The sequence below is a fragment of the Bombina bombina genome, chromosome 4, assembly GCF_027579735.1.
Source record: "Bombina bombina isolate aBomBom1 chromosome 4, aBomBom1.pri, whole genome shotgun sequence".
Classification (NCBI taxonomy): domain Eukaryota; kingdom Metazoa; phylum Chordata; class Amphibia; order Anura; family Bombinatoridae; genus Bombina; species Bombina bombina.
In genome coordinates, this window is record NC_069502.1 from 965,188,508 (window position 1) to 965,213,332 (window position 24,825).

Below are 24,825 nucleotides of genomic sequence, written 5' to 3' on the forward strand. Positions count from 1 at the left end.
TACTAGGGGCCTCCTGAGTGGGCAAGACTCGTGTAGACGAAGGAGGGAATGATGCAGTACCATGCTTACTCCCCTCACTTGAGGAATCATCTTGGGCATCATTGTCATTGTCACATAAATCACATTTATTTAAATGAATAGGAATTCTGGCTTCCCCACATTCAGAACACAGTCTATCTGGTAGTTCAGACATGTTAAACAGGCATAAACTTGATAACAAGTACAAAAAACGTTTTAAAATAAAACCGTTACTGTCACTTTAAATTTTAAACTGAACACACTTTATTACTGCAAATGCGAAAAAACATGAAGGAATTGTTCAAAATTTACCAAATTTTCACCACAGTGTCTTAAAGCCTTAAAAGTATTGCACGCCAAATTTGGAAGCTTTAACCCTTAAAATAACGGAACCGGAGCCGTTTTGAACTTTAACCCCTTTACAGTCCCTGGTATCTGCTTTGCTGAGACCCAACCAAGCCCCAAGGGGAATACGATACCAAATGACGCCTTCAGAAAGTCTTTTCTAAGTATCAGAGCTCCTCTCACATGCGACTGCATGCCATGCCTCTCAAAAACAAGTGCGCAACACCGGCGCGAAAATGAGGCTCTGCCTATGCTTTGGGAAAGCCCCTAAAGAATAAGGTGTCTAAAACAGTGCCTGCCGATATTATTATATCAAAATACCCAGATAAAATGATTCCTCAAGGCTAAATATGTGTTAATAATCAATCGATTTAGCCCAAAAAAAGTCTACAGTCTTAATAAGCCCTTTTTGAAGCCCTTATTTACAATCGTAATAAACATGGCTTACCGGATCCCAGAGGGAAAATGACAGCTTCCAGCATTACATCGTCTTGTTAGAATGTGTCATACCTCAAGCAGCAAGAGACTGCTCACTGTTCCCCCAACTGAAGTTAATTGCTCTCAACAGTCCTGTGTGGAACAGCCATGGATTTTAGTGACGGTTGCTAAAATCATTTTCCTCATACAAACAGAAATCTTCATCTCTTTTCTGTTTCTGAGTAAATAGTACATACCAGCACTATTTCAAAATAACAAACTCTTGATTGAATAATAAAAACTACAGTTAAACACTAAAAAACTCTAAGCCATCTCCGTGGAGATGTTGCCTGTACAACGGCAAAGAGAATGACTGGGGTAGGCGGAGCCTAGGAGGGATCATGTGACCAGCTTTGCTGGGCTCTTTGCCATTTCCTGTTGGGGAAGAGAATATCCCACAAGTAAGGATGACGCCGTGGACCGGACACACCTATGTTGGAGAAAAGCTAATACCTATACATTTTATACTCTGCAGTTGGCAAAACAAGTAACCGGAAGCACATTAAGGGAAAAACAATTTAATAGTATACTGCCCCTTTAAACACACAGTAGAAATGCTGACACTCAGTGCTCCACGGGTCAGTTTTCAGGGGTTAAACACAAAGTAGTGTAAAGTCAATAATCTTAAAATGCTCTAACGAATAATAATGTCATTTTTCAACTATTATGACCCTTTGAGAATGTTTGTTTGTTGTGTACTTTTTAGAGTATGTCAGATGTTTACAATAAAAGCTACATTATAATAAATACAAAAAACAGTGTACAGTATCCGTTTTATACCCTTTGCAACACTTTTTATTCACCAGCTACAATAAAAGATTAATTCTAATCAATCAATTGGCTTTGCATAAAAAGTTGTAGTAACCTTGACGGCATACATATTTATTTGATAAATGATGTTCTGTAGCATATCACAATATCAGAAATATTTTAGTTGGACCTGTACCAAATACTTTTGGTTACCGTTCACAGTAATTTTGCCTTTAAAAATTGATATTTAAAAAAGGGACAGACTACACTTTAGTCAAGTCCAAAATAAACTCTCACGATTCAAATAGTTTTAGTTTCTAGAAGTGGTTTAAATACTAAATACATATTTAAAAAACACAATAGGTAGTCTGGGCATAGAGTGCTATATTTGTATTCTTTAGTGGAATCTTATTTTTTCTTCCACATTGTTAAAGGGCCAGTAAACCTAGCAAATAATGTTATATAATTCTGCACATAGCGCAGACATATATAAGCTTAGTGCCAGATTTCTAAAGTGAAGGGTTAAATAGATATCTCGCAAAGAAAAAAGAACGCCGCTCCTGGCTCTACTGAGCGGGTCCGTTTTCTTCTCCTAAGCGCATCTGGGCACGCTATCTAATCACATCGCTATTAAACTTAATGTAGCTCACTCCCGCTACCAGACCAGAGCAAGCTACATTGAGTTAAATAGCGCGATCGGGCGCGATGTGACTAGACAGCGTGCCTGCGATGCGCTTTGGAGAAGAAAACAGACCCGCTCAGTAGAGCCAGGAGCGGCGTTCTGTTTTCTTTGTGAGATATCTATTTAACCCTTCACTTTAGAAATCTGGTACTAAGCTTATATAATTCTGCACTATGTACAGATATAACAATTTTTGCTAGGTTTACTGGCCCTTTAAGAGATTATATATATATATATATATATATATATATATATATATATATATATATATATATATATATTTCCCCTTAGGTTATTCTTTCCTTTGAAGACATCATCGCTAGCATTTACTTACTGTTTAATGTCCCTTTAAGGATGCTCAAAGCTTAGAAAAACAGTGAATTTGTAAATTATATTTATATTGTATTTACATACACACACACGTGTAAATGTCCACTTTAAGTCAGTTCAAAAAGGTTTTAGAGAGAAAAAATATATATAACACACCAATAAAAGAATTACATTTTGAGTTTAGCGTCCCAAAAATTGTTTGTGCATTTCCCTGGACACCAAAACGATGAAAATGTTGCTAAAAATGTGTGTGTTGTATAAAAGTGTGTCGTTTCTGTGTTACATAAGAGTGTGTGTGTGTTTTATATGAGGTGTTATATGAGAGTGTATCGTGTGTGTTATATGAAAACATACAGTATGTGTGTGTTATATGAGAGCATATGTGTGTGTTATAAGAGAGTATGTGTGTGCTGTTTATCGCTCGTTTAATGTAAACATGACCGATTGACGCAATTAAAGTTAACGCTTGTTGGATTAGTGCGTCCTCAGAGCTGTGGTTAACCGTTTTGCGAATCAAAAAAGTGTCACAAAAACACATCAAAAATACATTACAAAGTACATCTACAAAGCGTGTAAAAAGCTTACTTCTAGCATTAAATAGCGCTCCACTTGTAAACCAGCCCTAAATGAGTGAAGGTTGTTCTACCAAAAATAAATGAAATTACATACCTGCTTCTGATTTTTTCTTTGATGCATTCTTCTTTTTTGGAGCAGTTTCATGTTTGACATTATCATGGTTTGTGAGGGCTTCAGCTTTTTTGGGAGGCTGGGAATTTGTCAATGCTGAACCAACAAGGTTAACTGCAACAATAGGTACTTCTTTGGTAGGCACTTCCAAAACTGCTGCAGGCTTTGATACTGCAGATTTAGAAACATTAGGCTTGGCATTGCTGGGCTGTGAAGCAGGTTTAGTGCTGCCGGGCTGGGAAGCTGCAGCCGATTTGGAGTTGCTGGGCTGGGAAGCGGGTTTGGCGCTGCTGGGCTGAGAAGCGGCAACGGGTTTGGCGCTGCTGGGCTGAGAAGCGGCAGCGGGTTTGGCGCTGCTGGGCTGAGAAGCAGGTTTGGAATTGCTGGGTTGAGAAGCAGGTTTGGAATTGCTGGGCTGAGAAGCAGGTTTGGAATTGCTGGGCTGAGAAGCAGGTTTGGAATTGCTGGGCTGAGAAGCAGGTTTGGAATTGCTGGGCTGGGAAGCAGCAGCGGGTTTGGAATTGCTGGGCTGGGAAGCAGGAGATGCTTTGGCATTGTTTGGCTGGGCAGGTTTGGAATTGTTTGGCTGGGTATTGGGAGCGGACTTGGAACCGCTGGGCTGGGCATTTTTAGAATTGTTGGGTTGGGAAGCAGTAGCAGGTTTGGAATTGCTGGGCTGGGAAGCAGGAGATGCCTTGGCATTGTTTGGTTGGGCAGGTTTGGAATTGTTTGGCTGTGCATTGGGAGCAGGCTTGGAACTGTTGGACTGGGCATTTTTAGAATTGTTGGGTTGGGAAGCTGAAGGCTTGGAAACAGCAGGTAGAAGATTTCCAGGTTTAGAGGCAGAAAGCGGGGGAGCAACAGACTTAGAAACAGCTACTTCTGGGGCCTGCGATGGTTCAACCTTTGGAGCTTTCTTTTCTTGTTTTTTCTTTTTGTCTTTTAGTGATGGTGCAGTTTTCTCCTGAGTTTGAATTACTACAGGAGCCACAAGAACCTCAGGTGTAGGTGCTACTTCTGCCTCCGTTTCAGATTCAGATTCTTTTTTCTCGTCATTCATACTCCGATACTCCTGTTCAGGGATTTTTCCATTGGGTTTGTCATCCTTCCTTTTTGATTTTGCCTTTTTGTCTATGATTTTATCTTTCTTCTTCTTGTCTATTTTTGGTTGATTTCTCTCATGTTCCCTTCGCTGTTTGGCTAAAGCTTCTTCATAAGAGGTTTCTTTCATAGAAAAAGTTGATACCAGGAAGATCCCAATAGCTGATACAACCATGAAGCCACCAAATACCATGACACCTAAAGTTTGGGGATCGTACAAATCCATCTTTACTTTTTCCTATGAAATCTGGAGGAAGTAGAAGAGAGAAATATGAACATTAGTACTTGCACTATTATGTAATAATTGAATCTAGTCAATTCAACAAATGTCTTACAAAATGCTGGGGGAGGGATTTCTGCCTTTTTTTTTTTAAATAAAATGTTTGTTTTCATGGTGGTTGTGGTGTATATCATACCTTAGAGAGCTGTCCTTATCAGGTCATTTCAATAACAATTGAGAACAACATTAACTTAGCCCTTTGCATGCAGAAAATCACTTAAAAGGAACACTAAAATCAAAATTAAGCTTTCATTATTGAGATAGAGCACATAATTTTAAACAATTTTCCAAATTAATTCCATTATCAAAATGTGTACAATCTTTTTATATGCACACTTTGAGGCACCAGCTCCTACTGAGCATGTGCAAGCATTCACAGAATATATGCATTTTGTGATTGACTAATGACTGTCACATGTGCAGGTGGCAGGGAAATTACACTAACTGAAACTTGTCAGAATAAAATATAAATCTACTACTCATTTAAAATTCTGTTGTATTTAACAGCCCTTTAAATGGGCAGTAAACACTTTGATTTTAAATATAAAATTCTTATTTATGTATAGTAAAACAATTCACTTTTCAATAACTTAATGACCATGACTAGCTTTGTTGTTTGCAGACTCAAACCCCGATTGGCTCCACTAAATATGTAAAGTGGTGGGTGGAGTTTAGCTATTGAAAAACAATTACAGCAAACAAGGTGTTAATTTGTTTTAAAAAAAAAAAAGTTTAGGACTTGTATGATGTTATACTATAGCAAGGCAACAGAAATGTCTTATAACAACAAGGTGTTTACTGTCCCTTTAAAACGACACTAATCCAATATTTCCTGACAATGAAAGAGCATCCTATAAATATGTTGATTTTTTTTTCTGCAAAAGTTTTTTTTAAAAAGGCAAATTGCAACTAATATAGTTGTCAGTTGTGAACTTTTTGGCAATCCACATTGGCCGATCGGCAGTTTTTTCAAACGTGCACTGAACATCAGTAGAAAATACATAGGAACCAATCAGTAAAAGCAGGAAGTGCACATCTGATACTGGTGTAAAGCCATTTTTCTTAGTTTTTAAAGTCGTACATACTTAAAGGGACATTTAAAAATTAAAAATAAATGATAATACAAATGTTCTAATTGCCTTAACCCTCTGCACTGGAGCAGCAATGCACACCTGGATCTTGGGCTGAATATAGTGATTCGCACATATCTCACCCCAAATGGCTTGATATGAGTTAAATGTTATCTTTCATGAATTAGAGCTTAAATAACTTTCCAGTTTACTTCTATTTTCTAATTGGTTTAATTATCATTGAATAATTGATTTATTTTTTAAATTATACCTAGGTAGACTCAGAAGCTGCTGATTGGTGGCTGCACATATATACATCTTGCCATTGGCTTTCAGCTTACTCACAAAAGTGCACTGCTGCTCCTTCAACAAAGGATAACAAGAGAATGAAGCCAATTAGATAATAGAAATAAATTGGAAAGTTGTATGCCCTATCTGAAACCGGAAAGGAACATTTTAGGTTTCATGTCGCTTTAGTTAAAGGGACAGTATAAACCAATTTTTATATAACTGCATGTAATATACACTACAATAAGGAAGAATATGCACCGATAATGATCTAAAAATCCAGCATAAAACCTTTTAAAAAAAAAAAACTTACTTAGAAGCTCCCAGTTTAGCACTGTTGATGAGGTAGTCTGGGACACCCACTGAAAGGGGCTGGGTAAACAAAAAGAGCAGACACTCCCCACCTCCCTTGCATATGAAAAGACAGATAACATAAACAGGAGCCTGCAGGAGTCTGTAAACGCATGTATATAATATATCTGACACTGTGGGGCTTGGTTAGGAGTCTGAAAATCAGCACAATGTTCTTAAAAAAAAAAAATAAGCAAAACAATACATTTTTATATAAACGCTACCAGATGGGCTATATAAATGGATCATCTACAATACATTTATGTAAAGAAAAATCTAGTGTGCAGTGTCCCTTTAAAAAGGGACAACGTCTGTAAAACGTGTTATATGAACAAAAAATAATATTATTAACGTAATATACGTCCCTTAAAGTGAAGAGAAAGTCAAAATTAAAATGTTCATTATAGAGCATGAAATTTTAAGACACATTTCAGTTTACCTCTGTCATTAAATTTAATTTGTTCTCTTGGTATCCTTTGTTGAAACACTTATCTAGTTAGGCTCAAGAGCAGCAATTCATATCTAGTTAGGCTCAGGAGCAGCAATGTACTACTGAGAGCTAGCTGCAAATATGAGCTAGCTCAAAATCATAAAAGAATTTCATGTCCCTTTAAAATAATTTTTTTTTTTGCACTTTTATGTCCATTTAATAAAACAATAGAAAAAGCTTTGGAATGAATCTGAATGATTCACCAAAACTTTTTAAACACATTCTAATAAACATCTGGAGAAAAAAAAAACAGCTCAAAAAGATAATGAAAATATTAAAATTGCACTCTAAAAACACAGCCAAATCAACATCATCATTCAGACCATCAGGATAAATTGTGCGCATATTTGAAAATCCAAAAGGATTCTTTTTCTTAGTCAAGTATATCTAGACTTCACATTAGTACCTTCAATCTGTTCTAGTGGTGTTATACTAAAGATATTCTTTTTACAACCATGTTGGAACAGTGTATGGGGCATATTTATCAAACTCCTGAAGGCTCGCCTGAAACAGAATGAAGCAGCGGTCTAAAGACTGATGCTTCATAACTTGTCCGCCTGCTCTGAGGCCGCGCACAGAAATCAACCCGATCGAATGTGATCGGGTTGACTGACACCCCCTGCTAGCGGCCAATTGGCCACAAATCTGAAGGGGGCGGCATTGCACAAGAACTGCTGGTGCAATGATAAATGCGGACAGCGTATGCTGTCGACATTTATCGATGTGCGGTGGACACGATACGCTACTTCATATCATGTCCGCTCGCAAATTGATAAATATGCCCCTATGTCTTAATACAGCATGTGCAAGGCTTCCCTTCTTTATATTTCTTGGATGTTCAGAACATCCTGTCTTGAAGAAAAAAAAAAAAAAAAAAAAAAAATCTGCCCCACATCCCTTCAAACCTCAAAAATGTATTTGACTTCAAGTAATATTTTGAGGTTTCAAAAGCAAAATTAAAACTCAATGGCAATATAACAGATAACTGAAAACAAGCTCTTAATAAAAGTTGTTGTAACCCTTCAAGTTTGTTGCAAACTATATTGTTTTGGGATCTACAAATGGAATCTCAGGCCACCTTATCTGCATACTAAAATAGAAAGAGAAGTAAGATACCGCCCTAAAATAGTCAGTGAATGGTATTTAATTAAAGCTTATTGGGTGTTAAAGTAAATGTTAGCGTTTTCCATCTACTGCTCATAAGATTCTTTGTATAGGGTACATCAAACACACCTTGGTTACATAGAATTTGACGTAACCTTTGAAAGGTATTCATCATCATGGGAAAGATGCCGGCAACAGATAAACTACGTGAGGATGCCAAAAATCGCACTTGCTGACTGTAATAGTTGAAGAATTGAAATTACGTATGTTGGAAAGGCAGATACAGACAGATTGTTCCTTTTGCAGAACAAAGCCTATGATAGCCTCGATTGAGTAGAATGCAGTTTATCGCTCACTAGATCTTGCAAAGCATGACAGGCTTCTTCACCAATTCATTACAATTGTAGCACGTACCAAAACCTTTTACATATTAATTTAGATCTAGATATATAAATAAAATATTGTTAAACTTGATTTGTGTACTAGTTAGCCGAGGTGGACTGAGTAGTCTGGCAAATAGGACCTGGACAGAGGGCCCGGCACTTAGCAAGCGGTGTTGCCAAGGCATTCGATCATCATGTGCTTGTAGTAACTAAGCAGTTGATGGTAGGTGGAGTGGGGGCGGGGTCTGTCACTGTGGGAACCCTGGGATGTGGGGTCTGGTACTAAAAGTTAAGGTACTTGTCGCTGGCCCTGGTGTTTGGATTCCTTGGCCCCAAAGTTTGGTGGGCCCTGTTGAGGCCAGGGCCCTTCTCTAATTTGTGCCTTGGGGCCCTGTGATTGGTATCAGTCCACCCCTGCTAGTTAGGACCCTCATCATAAGGCTCCTTGATTGAGCTTGATGTTGCAGCAGCTATGCATAGGAATGGAAAAAAACATTTTTATGTTATATGTTTAAAACAAATACATAAATAATGAGGCAATCTTGCATAAAGATATATTTCTGAAAACAAACATTTAAAAATCCTGAATGCAGCAAATACATTTGGAAAGGGCAGAAAATAATATTAAAGTTACCACATTTCTGCATCTACATACATAGATTAGGCTTATTTAATTGGGACAGACTTTCCTTATGATATTTCACTGTGGCCCTATATCTGGCACATGTCTCTGTGACACTTTTTCACAGTGATGCACACTTTACTTGTAACCTTCCTTGTGACACACCATAGATCAGAGTTTCTCAACTCCAGTCCTCAATTATTCAAACCTCATTTTAAAGAGATACTAGTCCCAGTACTTGCAAGGGAGTGTGCATCTGGCATGTGCAGGCACAGTCATTTTCCTTTTTAGTTGAAATCTCATGATATTTAAGAGAAATTTCATGAGATCACAGCAAAACAATTAATTGAGCTCAGCACTGCTAATACCAATTGGCTATTTTTTTATATTTATTTATTTTTAAAAGGGATACTAAACACAGATTTTTTTTATTTCCCGATTCAGATAGAGCCTGCAACTTTAAGCGACTTTCTAATTTACTCCTATTATTTTTTTTCCATTCTCTAGCTATCTTTATTTAAAAAAACAGGAATGCAAAGCTTAGGAGCTGGTCCATTGAAGGTTCAGCACCCTGGTATAGTGCTTGCTTATTGGTGACTACATTCAGCCAACCAATCAGTAAGCATAACCCAGATTCTGAACCAAAAGTGGGCTCCTAAGCTTTACATTCCTGATTTTTAAATAAAAATAACAAGAGAACAAAGAAAATTTGATAATATGAGTAAATTAGAAAGATTTTTAAAATAGCATGCTCTATTTCCCAACTCCAGTCCTCAGGACCACATATTATATTTTAACTAGAGCACAAGTGAACTGATCAGCTGATGGGTGAACTGATTATTTCTAACAAAGTAATTGTAATAGGATATACAATTAAGTATAGGTAGTTCTAATCTGCGTTTGAAATAATAACTCTGCAGAGTTGAAATGGTTAAGTAAGCAATATAAAAGTAATAATTCAATATCATTCACACTATTATCTTTATAAAAAAAAAGGGAATTATTGTGCATACAAGTGGCTTGAGCTCAAAAACAAACACTTAAACCAAGATCAATAATGGACTTCCCATCTAAGTTATTAGAACTTGTATAATGTTAAATTGTAACAGCCAGCAGAAAAAATATCAATATCAACTAAGCCCTTACAATCCGAGGGCTAAGGTTAAGTTATCTTTACAATTTTAAACTGAGGAAGCGTTTTTGTGAAACGCGCGTCAGGGGTCCTTTGGAGAAGCTCTGTCTCTCCATTTTTTTAACTTGGTTACCATGTTGTAAAATAAGATTCCCTATCTTTTATGTGGATATCTCAGCCTAGCAGTTAGCATAAAATTGTAAAGATAACTTAACCTTAGCCCTCGGATTGTAAGGGCTTAGTTGATATTGATATTTTTTCTGCTGGCTTTTACAATTTAACATTATACAAGTTCTAATAACTTAGATGGGAAGCTCATTATTTATCTTGGTTTAAGTGTTTTTAATTTGAGCTTAAGCCACTTGTATGCACGATAATTCTCTTTTTTTTAAATATATTTTTAAATAAAGATAAGAGTGTGAATAATATTGAATTATTACTTTATATCGCTTACTTAACTATTTCAACTCAGCAGAGTTATTATTTCAAACACAGATTAGAACTACCTATACTTCATTGTATATCCTATTACAATTTGTTACTTGTTCCTTGCTCTGATTCTGCAGCAGGAAGTCTAAATTTATATATATTAAGATTTATTTCATTACATTTGCAATATTATTTAAGTCTCCTGTTTATTGATACTCTGCTTCCCCCCACCCCATATTGTATTTGAACCGATTATTTCACCTGTGCTCTAGTTAAGATATAATGAATATGTGGCCTTAGGACAGGGTTTAAGAAACACTGTTCTATCTGAATCATTAAAGAAAAAACTTTTTTTCCACTTGCAGCTGGACAGTAGCTGAAGTACAACTGTTACCTGGGCACTTACTCTTGTAAGCTGAAGATATTTTGGGGTAAAATATCTTCCTTTTTTACGTAGAGATGTTATTTTCTGGTCAGCTTTTTACAGTTATGCTGTAGAACTTTTAAGTGATTCAGCATATGAGTATTATGTCCCTTTAAGGGTAAACTGAGAAAATAAAGATCTATAACAAACTAGAGGAGGCGCTAGATATAATCAGCAGTATTGATAGTCAACAGTGTACAAAATCAGCCATACCATGACACATAGACATGAATATATATAATAACTAGAAAGAAATGTAGTTGTATAAAGAGGAAAGTCCCAAATAGTGTTTTTCACTTTCAGAGCAAAAGGAAATCCTCTTTAGTATATGTTGGATGTATAATTGCAGCCTCCTCCTCAACGACAAATCCGGGTTATAGCTGTGATGTCAGTAAACATGGAGTGCGCATAAACATTTTATATATGTATATTTGTTATTATATGTATCAACTAATGTATACTCTTACACAGTACAGGTAGATAGTTGGTCTATTTGTACACACATTCACATATCATATTTTTATTTATTTTTCCTAGATAATGAACGTTAATACACTCAGTTCTGTGCTTACTGACATTATGTATAGATATGAAGTAGACAATTAGTTGTTTATGAGCACTCCGTGTTTACTGACATCACATATAGATATTAAAGAGATAATGAGCACACTTATAGATACTAATTACTAGGTTTATTGTTCAACACTAGTAGAGAATAGGAGAGAAATAGGACACATGATGCACATTTACTATATCTAATATAACATTGATTTGATCATTGTATTAACTACATAGACATATTTGTTATGATCTATAACCACATCGTTTATGATTGAGAGGATAGACATATACACCTCACTATTATCGGTTATGGTTCACACCTTATAGATATCTTGAAGGGTGAGTAGCCTTGAATGTAATGAAAGGGGTTAAGTTAAATTCATACCGGTACATCTAATTTATTATACACTTAAGGTACATAAGAACAAGCCTATATGTTATAGGACTGAGTGGGCGGTAACAATAACAAACGCCTCTCATATGGGTCATCGTTCAAGTAAGCACACATTGGTTACGGGAGCGAGCATGGAAATCAAACACGGTAGTGTTTGTAAATATAGAGAAGTGTGTGTAACATAGGGAGATAAACTGGGATATACTTGAACCAAAATGAATAAATAGATTTATACCATCTTGGGACGAAAAGAAATAACGATACAAAGGTAGGAAATGTTGACAGTAATAAAAATGGTGTTAAAGATTTGTTTCACTGCAATAAAACCGCTTATATAACGACAAAAATAAAAACTAGAAATTAACATAGGGAAGATTATTGTGAGACAATAAACTCGGTTTTAATATGCCAACTGGCGAGTTTCAATAATCATTGTTGATGATAAAACATAACATAATATAAATAAATTTAATAGAAATGTATAAATGCATAGAAAAATTCGAAATGTATTGTTCGTTTTTGGGCTACCTTCTGATGGAGGAAATTCTGGGTTGTGTGCTGTAGTTGCTTTTTGCATATATTTTGATAGTATTATCCAGTTTAAATTAGACATAGCCTAGCCTTTTTTCCATCCACCTAGGTTGCAGGTGGATATATTTAACTAATTAACTAAGCAGAGAACATGCCCCCATTTAGTGGTGAACATTGTCCATTTGCATTAGGTAGGGGCTATATAAAGCAGGTAGATTGGAAAGGTGCATACTATGCCTAAAGAAACAGCCTTAGAGCTGAGAAACACATTGCAAATATAGGGGGATATATGAATACCCCTATTCCACTATTAGAATCCGTTTTTTAAAAAGTATTTTTGTTTTTAATAAATAACCTTTTTTATACCAAAAAACTGTCTTGAGTGGAAACACCTATCCTGCCTGCTTTGGTTCATTGCCTTTTTGGAATATATTTTGCCATTTGCTTATTTGCACCTGGACCTTGATCTTTGGGGGTGAGCTGACACACCTATGTTGAAATCTGCCAGCCTGTTCCTACTAGCACATTGGTGTGATCAGCAAACATGTGAGTACCCATTTGACACCTCTGAAAGTTACACAGTCATATTTTGATGGATATGCACGTGTAGTGCTTTCTCATTATGCCTTACATATCTACTGCAGCATACAGAACATTCTAAACGGAGGGTGAGCTGTTACACCTGTTAAATCTGCAGCCTGCACCTACCAGCACATTGGTGTGCTATACAAATATGCGAGTACCCATTTGGCACAAATATATACTTGATGATTCTGCACATGAGGCGCCCCTCTATTTTTCTCTTCTCCTAAACTGAGAAAATGATTTTCTGTGACACAGGGCAAAACAATAATAAAAGAGTAAGCCAATGAGTACCCCTTCCCACTGCTCCACATGAACAAGTTGAGAAACAATGTGCTAAGGGAAGTGGGGGACAGAGCTGCATTTTCATACACTCTTTATGTCACCTCATCACTGTATTCCCTCAGCAAAGCAGAATACACTTGCCAACCTTGTAACCAGCTATAGTGCAGGGGGGGGGTCACAATCAACCCTGAAAGTGCACCTTCTTCAGAGGATGACACTTTGTTTAGCATCCACACAAAAGGCATTGTGCAGATGATGATTATGTGTCACCCTCCACACTTAAAGAGTTAAAGGGACATGAAACCCAAAAAAATTATTTCATGATTCAGATAGAGAATACAATTTCAAACAACTTTCCAATTTACTTCTATTATTTAATTTGCTACTTTCTCTTGTTATCCTTTGTTGAAATGTTTATCTAGGCAAGTTCATGTGCAGCAGAGAACCTAGGTCTTAGCTGTTGATTAGTGGCTGCATATATAAACTGATTGTCATTGGCTCACCCATGTGTTCAGTTAGAAACCAGTAGTGCATTGCTGCTCCTTCAACAAACGATACCAAGCAAATAAAACAGATTAGATAATAGAAGTAAATTAGAAAGTTGTTTAAAATTGTATTCTCTATCTGAATTGTGAAAGAAAATTGTTGGGCTTCATGTCCCTTTAACAGTGGTGCTCTTTGCCTCCTCCTGCTGGCCAGGAGTGATATTACCAACAGTAATTGATGATCCGTGGACTCACCGTGTAAAGAAAGAAATACATGCATCAGGTAAGCATACATTTTTTATTTCTAATTTTAATCTAGAAAAACTGGATGCAAAACTACAGAATCTAACTGCTCCATTATGACCATAATTATCCCTATTAGTCCTTGGAATTGCTTTTGCTACCTCGTAACTTTTACAGATACTGTTTATACATATAAATATTAAAGGGATATGAAACAAAACAAATATTTCATCATTCACATAGAGCATGCAATTTTAAAGGGACACTGAACCCAATTTTTTTCTTTTGTGTTTCAGATAGAGCATGCAATTTTAAGCAACTTTCTAATTTACTCCTATTATCAATTTTTCTTTGTTCGCTTGCTATTTTTATTTGAAAAAGAAGGCATCTAAGCTTTTTTTTTTTTTGTTCAGGACTCTTGACAGCACTTTTTTTTTATTGGTGGATGAATTTATCCACCAATTAGCAAGAATACCCCAGGTTATTCACCAAAAATGGGCCGGCATCTAAACTTAAATTCTTGCATTTCAAATAAAGATACCAAGAGAATGAAGAAAATTTGATAATAGGAGTAAATTAGAAAGTCGCTTAAAATTGCATGCTCTATCTGAATCACGAAAGAAAAATTTTTGGGTTCAGTGTCCCTTTAATGGAAAGCAAAAATGTTTTGTTGATTGCCATCTATCTTTCCTGCCAAACTACTTCCTACAAGCAAAAAAATAAATAAAAATAAAATACATGGGTAAGCTAGGTTCTAATATCAAGGTAAAATAATGATGGAAAAACGCTTGTTTTTTTGGTCAATTTAATAGTACATTAGTGATTCAATACCAAGGAGCTACAAAAACAATGAAAGCTTTTTTAAAAAAAAAAAAAAAAAAATAATAATGTCAATAAAAAAAAAAGTAAAAAGGAGTTTAAATTTAGATCTTAGAAACAATACATAACATTGTCATTTGCATTAAAAGCAGACATAAAACCCTCAAGTGCTTTGTGCAAACTTGTATTTACGAGGGTCAGCTAAATTACATTTCTATTTGCAATCAGATGAGTGGAATATAGAGAGTTTCAAAAGTTCACAGACAGTATAAAGTATAAATAATTCCCAATTACGGTGGTGAAACAAAAAGCGTTATTCACCAGAAGAATCATTTTTTGAGTAACAATAGATCTGCTAAAATTCAATGCTACTTGCGAGATAGCAATCTTGAAATGCAAAGCCTTTTATTGTTACTGGAGAATAGATGAGATTTTGGAATTCAATTTGATCAAATGGACTCTAGTATGACCTTTAAAAAGCATAAAGTTTTGCATTTGCAGCATATAACTTGTTTAGAAACTTGGGATTCAACAACCAGACTTGAAGCAACCCTATCATCACTAAAGAAACATAACAACATGTATTAAAGTTAAAGGGACACGAAACCCAAAATTCTCCTTCAATAAAGGATACCAAGACGATAAAGCAAAATTGATAAAGGAAGTAAATTGGAAAGTTGTAGAAATTGTATGTTCTATCTAAACCATGAAATAGGTTTTTGAAGATCAACAATTTTATAGGTTTGATTTTTCCCAAGCTCTGATCCTGCTCAAGCATTTTTTAAACTTAGAGTGCCTAGGACCAGAAACAAAACAACAACAACACACTTTTGGGGTTACATTTTTTTTAAAATAACAAGAAACAATGGAAACTTGACCTCTTCTTGGGATTTATATAATTTAATAAACCAAAAAAGAAAAAATCATCATCATGAGAAAATAATATGCATCAAATGAGATAAATGATCCAATCAGCAATGACAATAAAATTCATTGACATTCAACAACCAAAAAGAGAGTAAAAATGATCTCCCATCTTTTTTTTCCCCCCCTTTTCCCTTCCATCCCTTCTTTAAAACAGATGGTTACGCCATATCTTAAACACCACCCCAATATCCAGTCTATAATAAGGCTAGAAAATGATGCCATGTTATAGTAGACTAGATTAGGAAGACCCAACCCTCCAAAATAATGTATTGTAATGTATGGAGTCATTTTTTTAAGGTCCAATTTAGATAACATTAAAAAGGGACACTAAAACCACATTTTTTTTCTTTCATAATTCAGATAGTGCATGAAATTTTAATCAACTTTCTAATTTACTCCTATTATCAATTTTTCTTCATTCTGTTGCTAGCTTTATTTAAAAAGCAGCAATGTAAAGCTTAGCAGCCAGTCCATCTTAGGTTCAGCACCATTGTTGGATAGCGCTTGCTTATTGGTGGCAGACATTTAGCCACCAATAAGCAAGCATAACCCACATTCTCAACTAAAAATGGGCCGGCTCCTATGCATTACTTTCCTGCCTTTTAAATAAAGATAGCAAGAGAACGAATAAAAATTGATAATAGAAGTAAATTAGAAAGTTGCTTAAAAATGCATGCTCTATTTGAATAATGAAAGACATTTTTTTGTGTTTAGTCTCCCTTTAAAGGAAGCCTATTAAATTGGATACAAAAAGGTTTAGGTAGTATTTTAAACTAATGTATTTTTCCTGAAAAAGATAAAAGGAGTTTACTCAATCTCTTCAAATCATTATTCATCTGTTGGATCACAGGTTTAAAATTTAAGTTGTACCATAAATTCGGTTATCTCAAAATCTTAATTCTCAAATAGGTCAAGTGACTTGAGAATACTATAAAAGGATAAGAATGATCCCCATCATCCCTAATCTTATTCTGCCACATAATTTCTGATCTTGTATCATTGATCTTAACCTGAGAATTTTCCAAAATCTTTTATAATGGAAAGTATTACTGGAATATATTTTTCTGGGTCTTGGACAAAGATTAACATATCATCCGCATAAAGAGAGATCTGGTGAGATGTTCCATTTATTATTATTATTCCCAGTAAAGATTGGTGAAGTTTTATGGCTAAAGTCTCTAGGGCTATGCTAAATAGTAACGGGTAGAAGGGACAGCCTTGACACGTACCTCTCTGAAGCGTAATACTAGGCGATTCCATCCCATTTATTAATAGTTTTGTCATAGGAGATTTATAAATTTTCTGAACAAAATCAAGGAAAAGCCCTTTAAAATATTTTTTTTGCAATTGCATTAACTAAATGATGCCACCCTACTCTATCAAATGCTTTTTCCACATAAACTGACAGAAGAAAAGCATCATGCCTCTCTAATAACCTTATCAGAAAAAAAAAAAAAAACACTCTCTGGCACACACTTAAACACAAAGGTAAATCGGTCAAAAAGGGAGCCAAAAAAAAAAAAAAAAAAAAAATCATAAGATTTTTCTTTGCAGATATTAAAAAAAACAACATCCTACATGGGATAAATATAAAAAAAAAACACATACAGTTTAAAAACAAAGTAGCACTGTCAGATTGTCTGGATTTAACACAGTACAATGTGTCTATTTAAAGCAATAATCAAAGCAGCTTTCAGTACACAGCATCAAGCAAATTCCAACACTGTCAGAAGCCCATTGTAAGATGTCCACTGAGATAAAAAAAAAAAAAAAAGGGATCCCTAGTAACCTACTGACTATGTTTAGGCAATACCCAGCAAAGGTGGGTGCAGGAAGGGGCTTATCAGACTCTCTCTCAGTAGATATTACTTGCAATTATTGTCAAAAAAAAAAAAGTCCGGGCTTGCAGTAACTAAGGATTTAGCCAAAGATACCAAAATTACCAATGTATATAACAGAGAGCGCACAAATGAAACATAATAATCTCGAGACTACTCATAGACAGGTGAACGCCTAACGCACGTTTCGCCTGGGCTTTTGCAAAGGCACGGCCGGACTTTTTATATATATTTATCCTATGTAGGATGTTGTGTATTTTAATATCTGCAGGTAAAAAAGTTGTTTTATTATTTTTGGCTCCCTTGCCGATTTACCTATGTGTTTAAGTGTGTTTTTTTTCCTTTTTCTGAGATACTATTGTATGTCTACCACTAGGGCATCCCCCACACTCCATTGTTAAATATGAGTGTATGGGTAATAAATTAAGTCTAATTTTGATGAAGAGATTAGTTCTATACCTATCTTTTTGAAATATACTCTCTAATAACCTTCCAGAAGTTTCTTGTTACCAAAAAATGATTTACTATGTGCATAACTCTGTGAATATTCTTAACCCCTGTACGACACTGTTCGTTAAGCCCTTAAAGGGGCATGAAACCAAAAAAATGTTTCTTTCATGATTCAGACAAAGGATACAATTTTAAAGAACTTTCAAATTTAATTCTATTATCTAATCTGCTGCATTCTATTGGAATCATTTCTTGTATGACACAAATTAAGTCTTCACAGGCACAATACATGCAATGACCAGATCTCTGAACTTGAATACAGATGAACAGGCTCTCACAGCATATATTTGTGTATGCTGCTGACAAACAGTACTATTTTACTTGAAGCATTTTTGCTAATGGAAGTATATTGCAGACATGCTTCTATTTAAAATTGAAATGCATCCATGCACATTTCAATGTTGACCTTTCTATCTCTTTAATGCAACTGCCAGTCCTAATGAAGAGAAAAAAAAATTGTTGCCAGGCTTGCAGAGATGTGTCCACCTCCACCTATGTCAATGACCATTGATACTAAGGGGCCGATTTAACAAGATAGCCCTGTTTCCATGCGAGCCTTCAAGCTCACCGGAAACAGCAGTTAAGAAGCAGCGGTCTTAAGACCGCTGCTCCTTAAGTTGTCCGCCATCTGAAGCTGCGGACAGCAATCTACCTGATCGGTTGTTTGACACCCCCTGCAGATTCGCGGCCGCTAGCAGGGGGTGTCAATCAACCTGATCGCATTTGTTCGGGTTGATTTCTATCCGCTGCCTCAGAGCAGGCGGACAAGTTATGGAGCAGTAGTCTTTAGCAACTGGCAGTTGCATTAAAGGGATAGAAAGATCAACATTGAAATGTGCTTGGATGCATTTCAATTTTAAAAAATAAAACACACACACACATAATGAAAAAAGAAATGCAACAATGAAATAGTGATTCTCCTAGACCTGCAATGGATCATGTAAGTCTATAAAGAGCAACATTACATTATAAAGATACATTGAATCTAATTATTTCTCTTGGAGAAGTGGAGAACCGAGAGTATCTGAGAAGGAACTAAATAACTGTTGTATGTAGTATTTCTTTGATTGGCTGATCCTCCATTTGATTATTACTTACAACCAATCAGCATAAATTGACTGTGCCAATTGTTCATTGGCCAGGAAGTAATTTAAAAAAAAAAAAAAAATGGCCTAGATACCATGTACAGAATTGTGGAGTCTTAAAAAAGCCCTGTGTACAGGCTGAAAAAACATAACCCATTTTTATTTTCATTTACCTTGTTGAATGTGCCTATAACCGACGCCAATGTGTCCAGTTTTCAGTCAGGAAACTATGGACATTTTTGCAGAAAGTTTTCTGGTGGGTATTCCCTAGATTATTCTATCCAGTAGTAAAATTTTACATATTAGGCAGAAACCCATGGGGATTTGAAAAAGGACAAAGTCTTCACTACATTTTTATTTTCAAACCTCTATTTCTTTACTTTTCGTTTATACTTTTTTCTGGTTTGTGAAGCCTTTTCTCTGACACCAACACAGTTTTGAGAATTTCCCCTATCGGCCAAGTAAGATTCGTTTTCAACAAGTTTTATTGGACACTATATATGCAAATATCATCTATCTGTATATTATAAAGATGTTTGCTTTTTCATATGCATAACAGATTTTTATTTTCTGTCTTTTATTATGAATGGATTTCATGTTACAAAGCATTTAAACAATTAAATAACTAATACGTTAACTATAAAACCTAGCTCAAAATGTAATATATAAAAAAGGTTTGTAGAGTCAAAAAATAATATAAATATTATAATTAAATATAAATAAAAACAAACAAAAGGTGACTTGAGCTCGCTGGTCTTTCCAAAAACGTGACTTTATTGTAACGTTTCAGGGACCGTATCCCCTTCCTCAGACCTGAGAAAGGGGATACGGTCCCCGAAACGTTACAATAAAGGCAAGTTTTTGGAAAGACCAGCGAGTGCAAGCCACCGTTTGATATTTTTTCTGCATGCACCCTAGCAAGTTGTCCTATGAAGTGAGAGTGCTCTCCATGTGTAATATATATATATATATATATATATATATATATATATATATATACACACACACACACACACACAAAAGGGAGTACACCCCTCACATTTTTGTAAATGTTTTATTATATCTTTTCATGTGACAACACTAAAGAAATGGCACTTTACTACAATGTAAAGTATCGAGTGTACAACCTGTAGTATAAGAGTGTAAATTTGCTGTCCCCTCAAAATAACTCACACAGCCATTAATGTCTAAACCGTTGGCAACAAAAGTGAGTACACAACCCCTAATTGGAAATGTCCAAATTGGGCCCAAAGTGTCAATATTTTGTGTGGCCACCATTATTTTCCAGCACTGCCTTAACCCTCTTGGGCATGGAGTTCACCAGAGCTTCACAGGTTGCCACTGGAGTCCTCATCCACTCCTCCATGACGACATCATGGAGCTGGTGGATGTTAGAGACCTTGCGCTCCCCCACCTTCCATTTGAGGATGCCCCACAGATGCTCAATAGTGTTTAGGTTTGGAGACATGTTGGCCAGTCCATCACCTTTACCCTCAGCTTCTTTAGCAAGGCAGTGGTTGTCTTGGAGGTGTGTTTGGGGTAGTTATGTTGGAATACTGCCCTGTGGCCCAGTCTCCGAAGGGAGGGGGATCATGCTCTGCATCAGTATGTCACAGTACATGCTGGCATTTATGGTTCCCTCAATGAACTGTTGCTCCCCAGTGCCGGCACACTCATGCAGGCCCAGACCATGACACTCCCACCACCATGCCTGACTGTAGGCAAGACACACTTGTCTTTGTACTCCTCACCTGTTTGCCGCCACCTGCTTGACACCATCTGAACCAAATAAGTTTATCTTGGTCTCATTGGACCACAGGACATGGTTCCAGTAATCCATATCCTTAGTCTGCTTGTCTTCAGAAAACTGTTTGCGTCTTTCTTGTGCATCATCTTTAGAAGAGGCTTCCTTCTGGGACGACAGCCATGCAGACCAATTGATGCAGTGTGTGGCGTATGGTCTGAGCACTGACAGGCTGACCCCCCACCCCATCAACCTCTGCAGCAATGCTGGCTGCACTCATACGTCTATTTCCCAAAGACAACTTTTGTATATGAATCTGAGCACGTGCATTCAACTTCTTTGGTCGATCATGGCAAGGCCTGTTCTGAGTGGAACCTGTCCTGTGAAACCGCTGTATGGTCATGCCCACCGTGCTGCAGCTTATTTCAGAGTCTTGGCAATCTTCTTATAGCCTAGGCCATATTTATGTAGAGCAACAATTCTTTTTTTTTCAGATCCTCAGAGAGTTCTTTGCCATGAGGTGCCATGTTGAACTTCCAGTGACCAGTATGAGAGAGTGCGAGAGCAATAACACCAACTTTAAACACACCTGCTCCCCATTCACACCTGAGACCTTGTAACACTAACGAGTCACATGACACTGGGGAGGGAAAATGGCTAATTGGGCCCAATTTAGACATTTCTACTTAGGGGTGTACTCACTTTTGTTGCCAACAGTTTAGACATTAATGGCTGTGTGTTGAGTTATTTTGAGGGGACAGCAAAATTTACACTGTTATACAGGTTGTACAATCACTACTTTACATTGTAGCAAAGTGTCATTTTTTCAGCGTTGTAACATGAAAAGATATAATAAAATATATACAAAAATGTGAGGGGTGAGTACACACACACACATATACACACACTTAAGTGGTCTTTAGTATCTGAAAAGAAGACTGATACGTGGGTAGTGGAGAGAGAATCAGTTGCCGTTTTTCTCTAACAGCTGTAGTGAACTTTCTAAATGCTGAAGCAGTTATAGCACAGTGCTGGGTATTGCTGGTAATTGGAATGTCCTCAGAGACACCACTAGCTCTAGATTCAATTAGTTACCTAGCATTTCAGTGTTTTGATAGCTGCTCTGCAATGAGAGAGAAAAAAAAAAAACATATATTCATATTCTTCATAGTATGCCTAGTCTTCTTTCCTTTACATAAGTACTATATTAGTGTGGCCCATAAACACAGTTATAACAAAATTAGAAAATACTATTTGGCACATCATGGGTGCTTGTATACTTTTCCTATTGGCTCACCTTCTTAGACACAATTTTTTTCCAATGTTAGGAAATGCAGGTAGTACAGCCACTCAGATGCCATCCTATTAACCATTGTGGAATCATCCCAAAATTGTTGTTAAAGGATTCAGATTACAATTTTAAACAACTTTAACATGTATTATCAAATTTGCTTGATTCTATTGGTATCATTTGTTAAAGGAGCACCAATTAGCTACTTGGAGCTAGCTGAATACATTGGGTGAGCCAATGACAAGAGGCACCAATCAGCAGCTTGCTCCCAGTAGTGCAATAATTGGATTTTAAATTGAAGGGAGAGTAAAGTCAAAAATGAAACTTTCATTCAGATTGCTCATGCAATTGTAAACAACTTTCCAATTTACTTATGTTGTCAAATTTGCTTTGTACTCTTTGTATCATTTGTTAAAGACTAGGTGTAGGCTGATAGGAGCTTAGGAGTGTGCATAGAAGTCTATGCTATAAACAATGTTACAAACACTGCTGCCAGATGGCTTAAGACACGTGTACGCTCCTGAACTCACCTAGGATAACTCTTTAACAAAAAGGATACTAAGAAAACTAAGGAAAATTGATGATGGAATTAAATTTGAAAAGTTGTCTAAAATGTCACCCTTTATCTAAGCAAGTTAAGTTTAATTTTGACTTTACTGTCCCTTTAAAAAGGGGCATGAAAGTGAACATTTTCATTCTGCAGATTGCAATTTTAAAGAGACTTTTTAATTTACTTCTACTATCAAATTTATTTTGCCCTCTTGGTATTCTCTTTGTTGAAAGTTGGACTTAGGTAGGATCAGGCGCAGCAAGGCACTACTGGGAGGGGGAGTTAGCAGCTGATTGGTGCCTATACACATATGCCTGTTGTCATTGGTCACCAGATGTGTTAAGATAGGTAGCTCTTATACATTGCTACTCTGGAGAAGACTTTATCTGTATTTTTAAGCACTTTGTAGGTATTAAATACATAGTTATATGCAAGCAATAGTGCAACACTAAAATGCTGTTACACAACAGTATCTTAAGCTTGAGCGCAACTAAAGTTAAGGGGAGAGAGCGGCTAATAAATGAAAAAAAAAAAACATATATAGAATCACTTAAAGGGAACAAAACAGTTTTTTGTAACATATACATATTTGCAATGCACTGTAAAAATGACTGATGTGACTGCAATATACCTGTTAAAAAAAAAAAACTTTTGCTTGCACCGAACATTTACAGATAGCGCTGTAAAATATTCTTATTAAATGTTTATTTGTATTGTTAGGGTATGTTCTTAATATACTGCCACATGAGCGCTTACCAAATTGTAAGGTGCAAACAAAAAAGTTTTGTCAATGGATCCATTGCACGCATGAGCAGTCAACAGCCTTGGGTAACATAATTAGAAAAGACACTGTCGGAATTAGCTACCAACATCTTAAACTACTCATGAGTGCATGGCCATCGCTGCTTTAAGATTGAATAGGAGACTCATTTTCATCTATGTCGAGATTAGCTACCTGAGGATGTGCGCATGCATATAATTACGTAATTGCATTCCAAAAGGTTATTTTGAAACATCTGTGGAATGCAATTATGTAATTGTGAGCATGCACTCGTCGAGGTAGCTAATCTCGACAAGGTAGCTCTTTTTGACAGAACACTGGGTCAATTTGGGCTGTGGCGTTTGAGATAGGGTGGAGAGTCCTTTGCTGTGACTTTATAAGCTTATCAGCTGACTAATGCCAGGCAGATTTTTACTGAGATTAGTCCACCTGTTCTTGTTATATGTTCACTGACTTTGCTGCTAGAGGGTGATAGGGATTCCATGTGTTACACTACTGTGTTATTTGTACACTATGTGGGATTTGAGCTTTTTCAATGATGTAGCAATATAATAGGTTTTAAAAATAAGTTTGGCTTTTGATACATTAGGAATAAAATGATTTGTAACATTCTCTATGAGTGCTGAATTCCCCTTTTCAACATGGTGATGGATTTTTGCACAATTTAACTTTTGTGTTTAAAAGCTATAACTTTTGTAAAGGCTCTGCCCTTTGCCATATGCATTTTAGCTCATATTGAGAGATAATCTATTCTCCGTTTCATTCTGTGTAATGTTTGATTAGGAGTGTAAACTCTTTCATTAACAGAAGTTTTTTTTGCCATATATATGTATCCTTTGCTGAGCATTCGTTGACAGGGATGCTGTGTAGCACATGTGCAGTAGCTGTACTGTGTACGCTGTATTTAAAATGGGACACTTGTGAAAATTAAACTTTCATGATTTAAATAGAGCATGCAATTTTAAACAACTTGTCAATTGACTTTCATTAGCAAAATGTGCACAGTATATATATATATATATATATATATATATATATATATATATATATATTCCCCAGCTCTTACTGAGCATGTACTAGAATTCACAGAATATATGTATATGCATTTGTGATTGGCTGATGTCTGTCACATGATAATGGGGGAGTGGAAATAGACATAACTGAAATTAGTCAAAAAAATAAATAAAAATCTTCTACTCATTTGAAGTTAATACTAAGCCCTACTGCATTGTCTTT

General features: G+C 36.1%; 1 protein-coding gene across 3 annotated transcripts in view; it reads right to left on the reverse strand.

Annotated features, from left to right (window-relative positions):
* Window positions 1-24,825, reverse strand: part of RRBP1 (ribosome binding protein 1) — a 176,425-nt gene that overhangs the window by 148,984 nt on the left and 2,616 nt on the right. For 2 of the 3 annotated variants that reach the window (XM_053711984.1, XM_053711983.1), the window contains exon 2: window positions 3,272-4,637. In XM_053711984.1, coding sequence (XP_053567959.1) covers window positions 3,272-4,616 — 1,345 coding nt within the window. In that variant the 5' untranslated portion in view covers window positions 4,617-4,637. The remainder of the gene's footprint in view (window positions 1-3,271; window positions 4,638-24,825) is intronic. The other variant, XM_053711985.1, reaches the window with a different exon arrangement.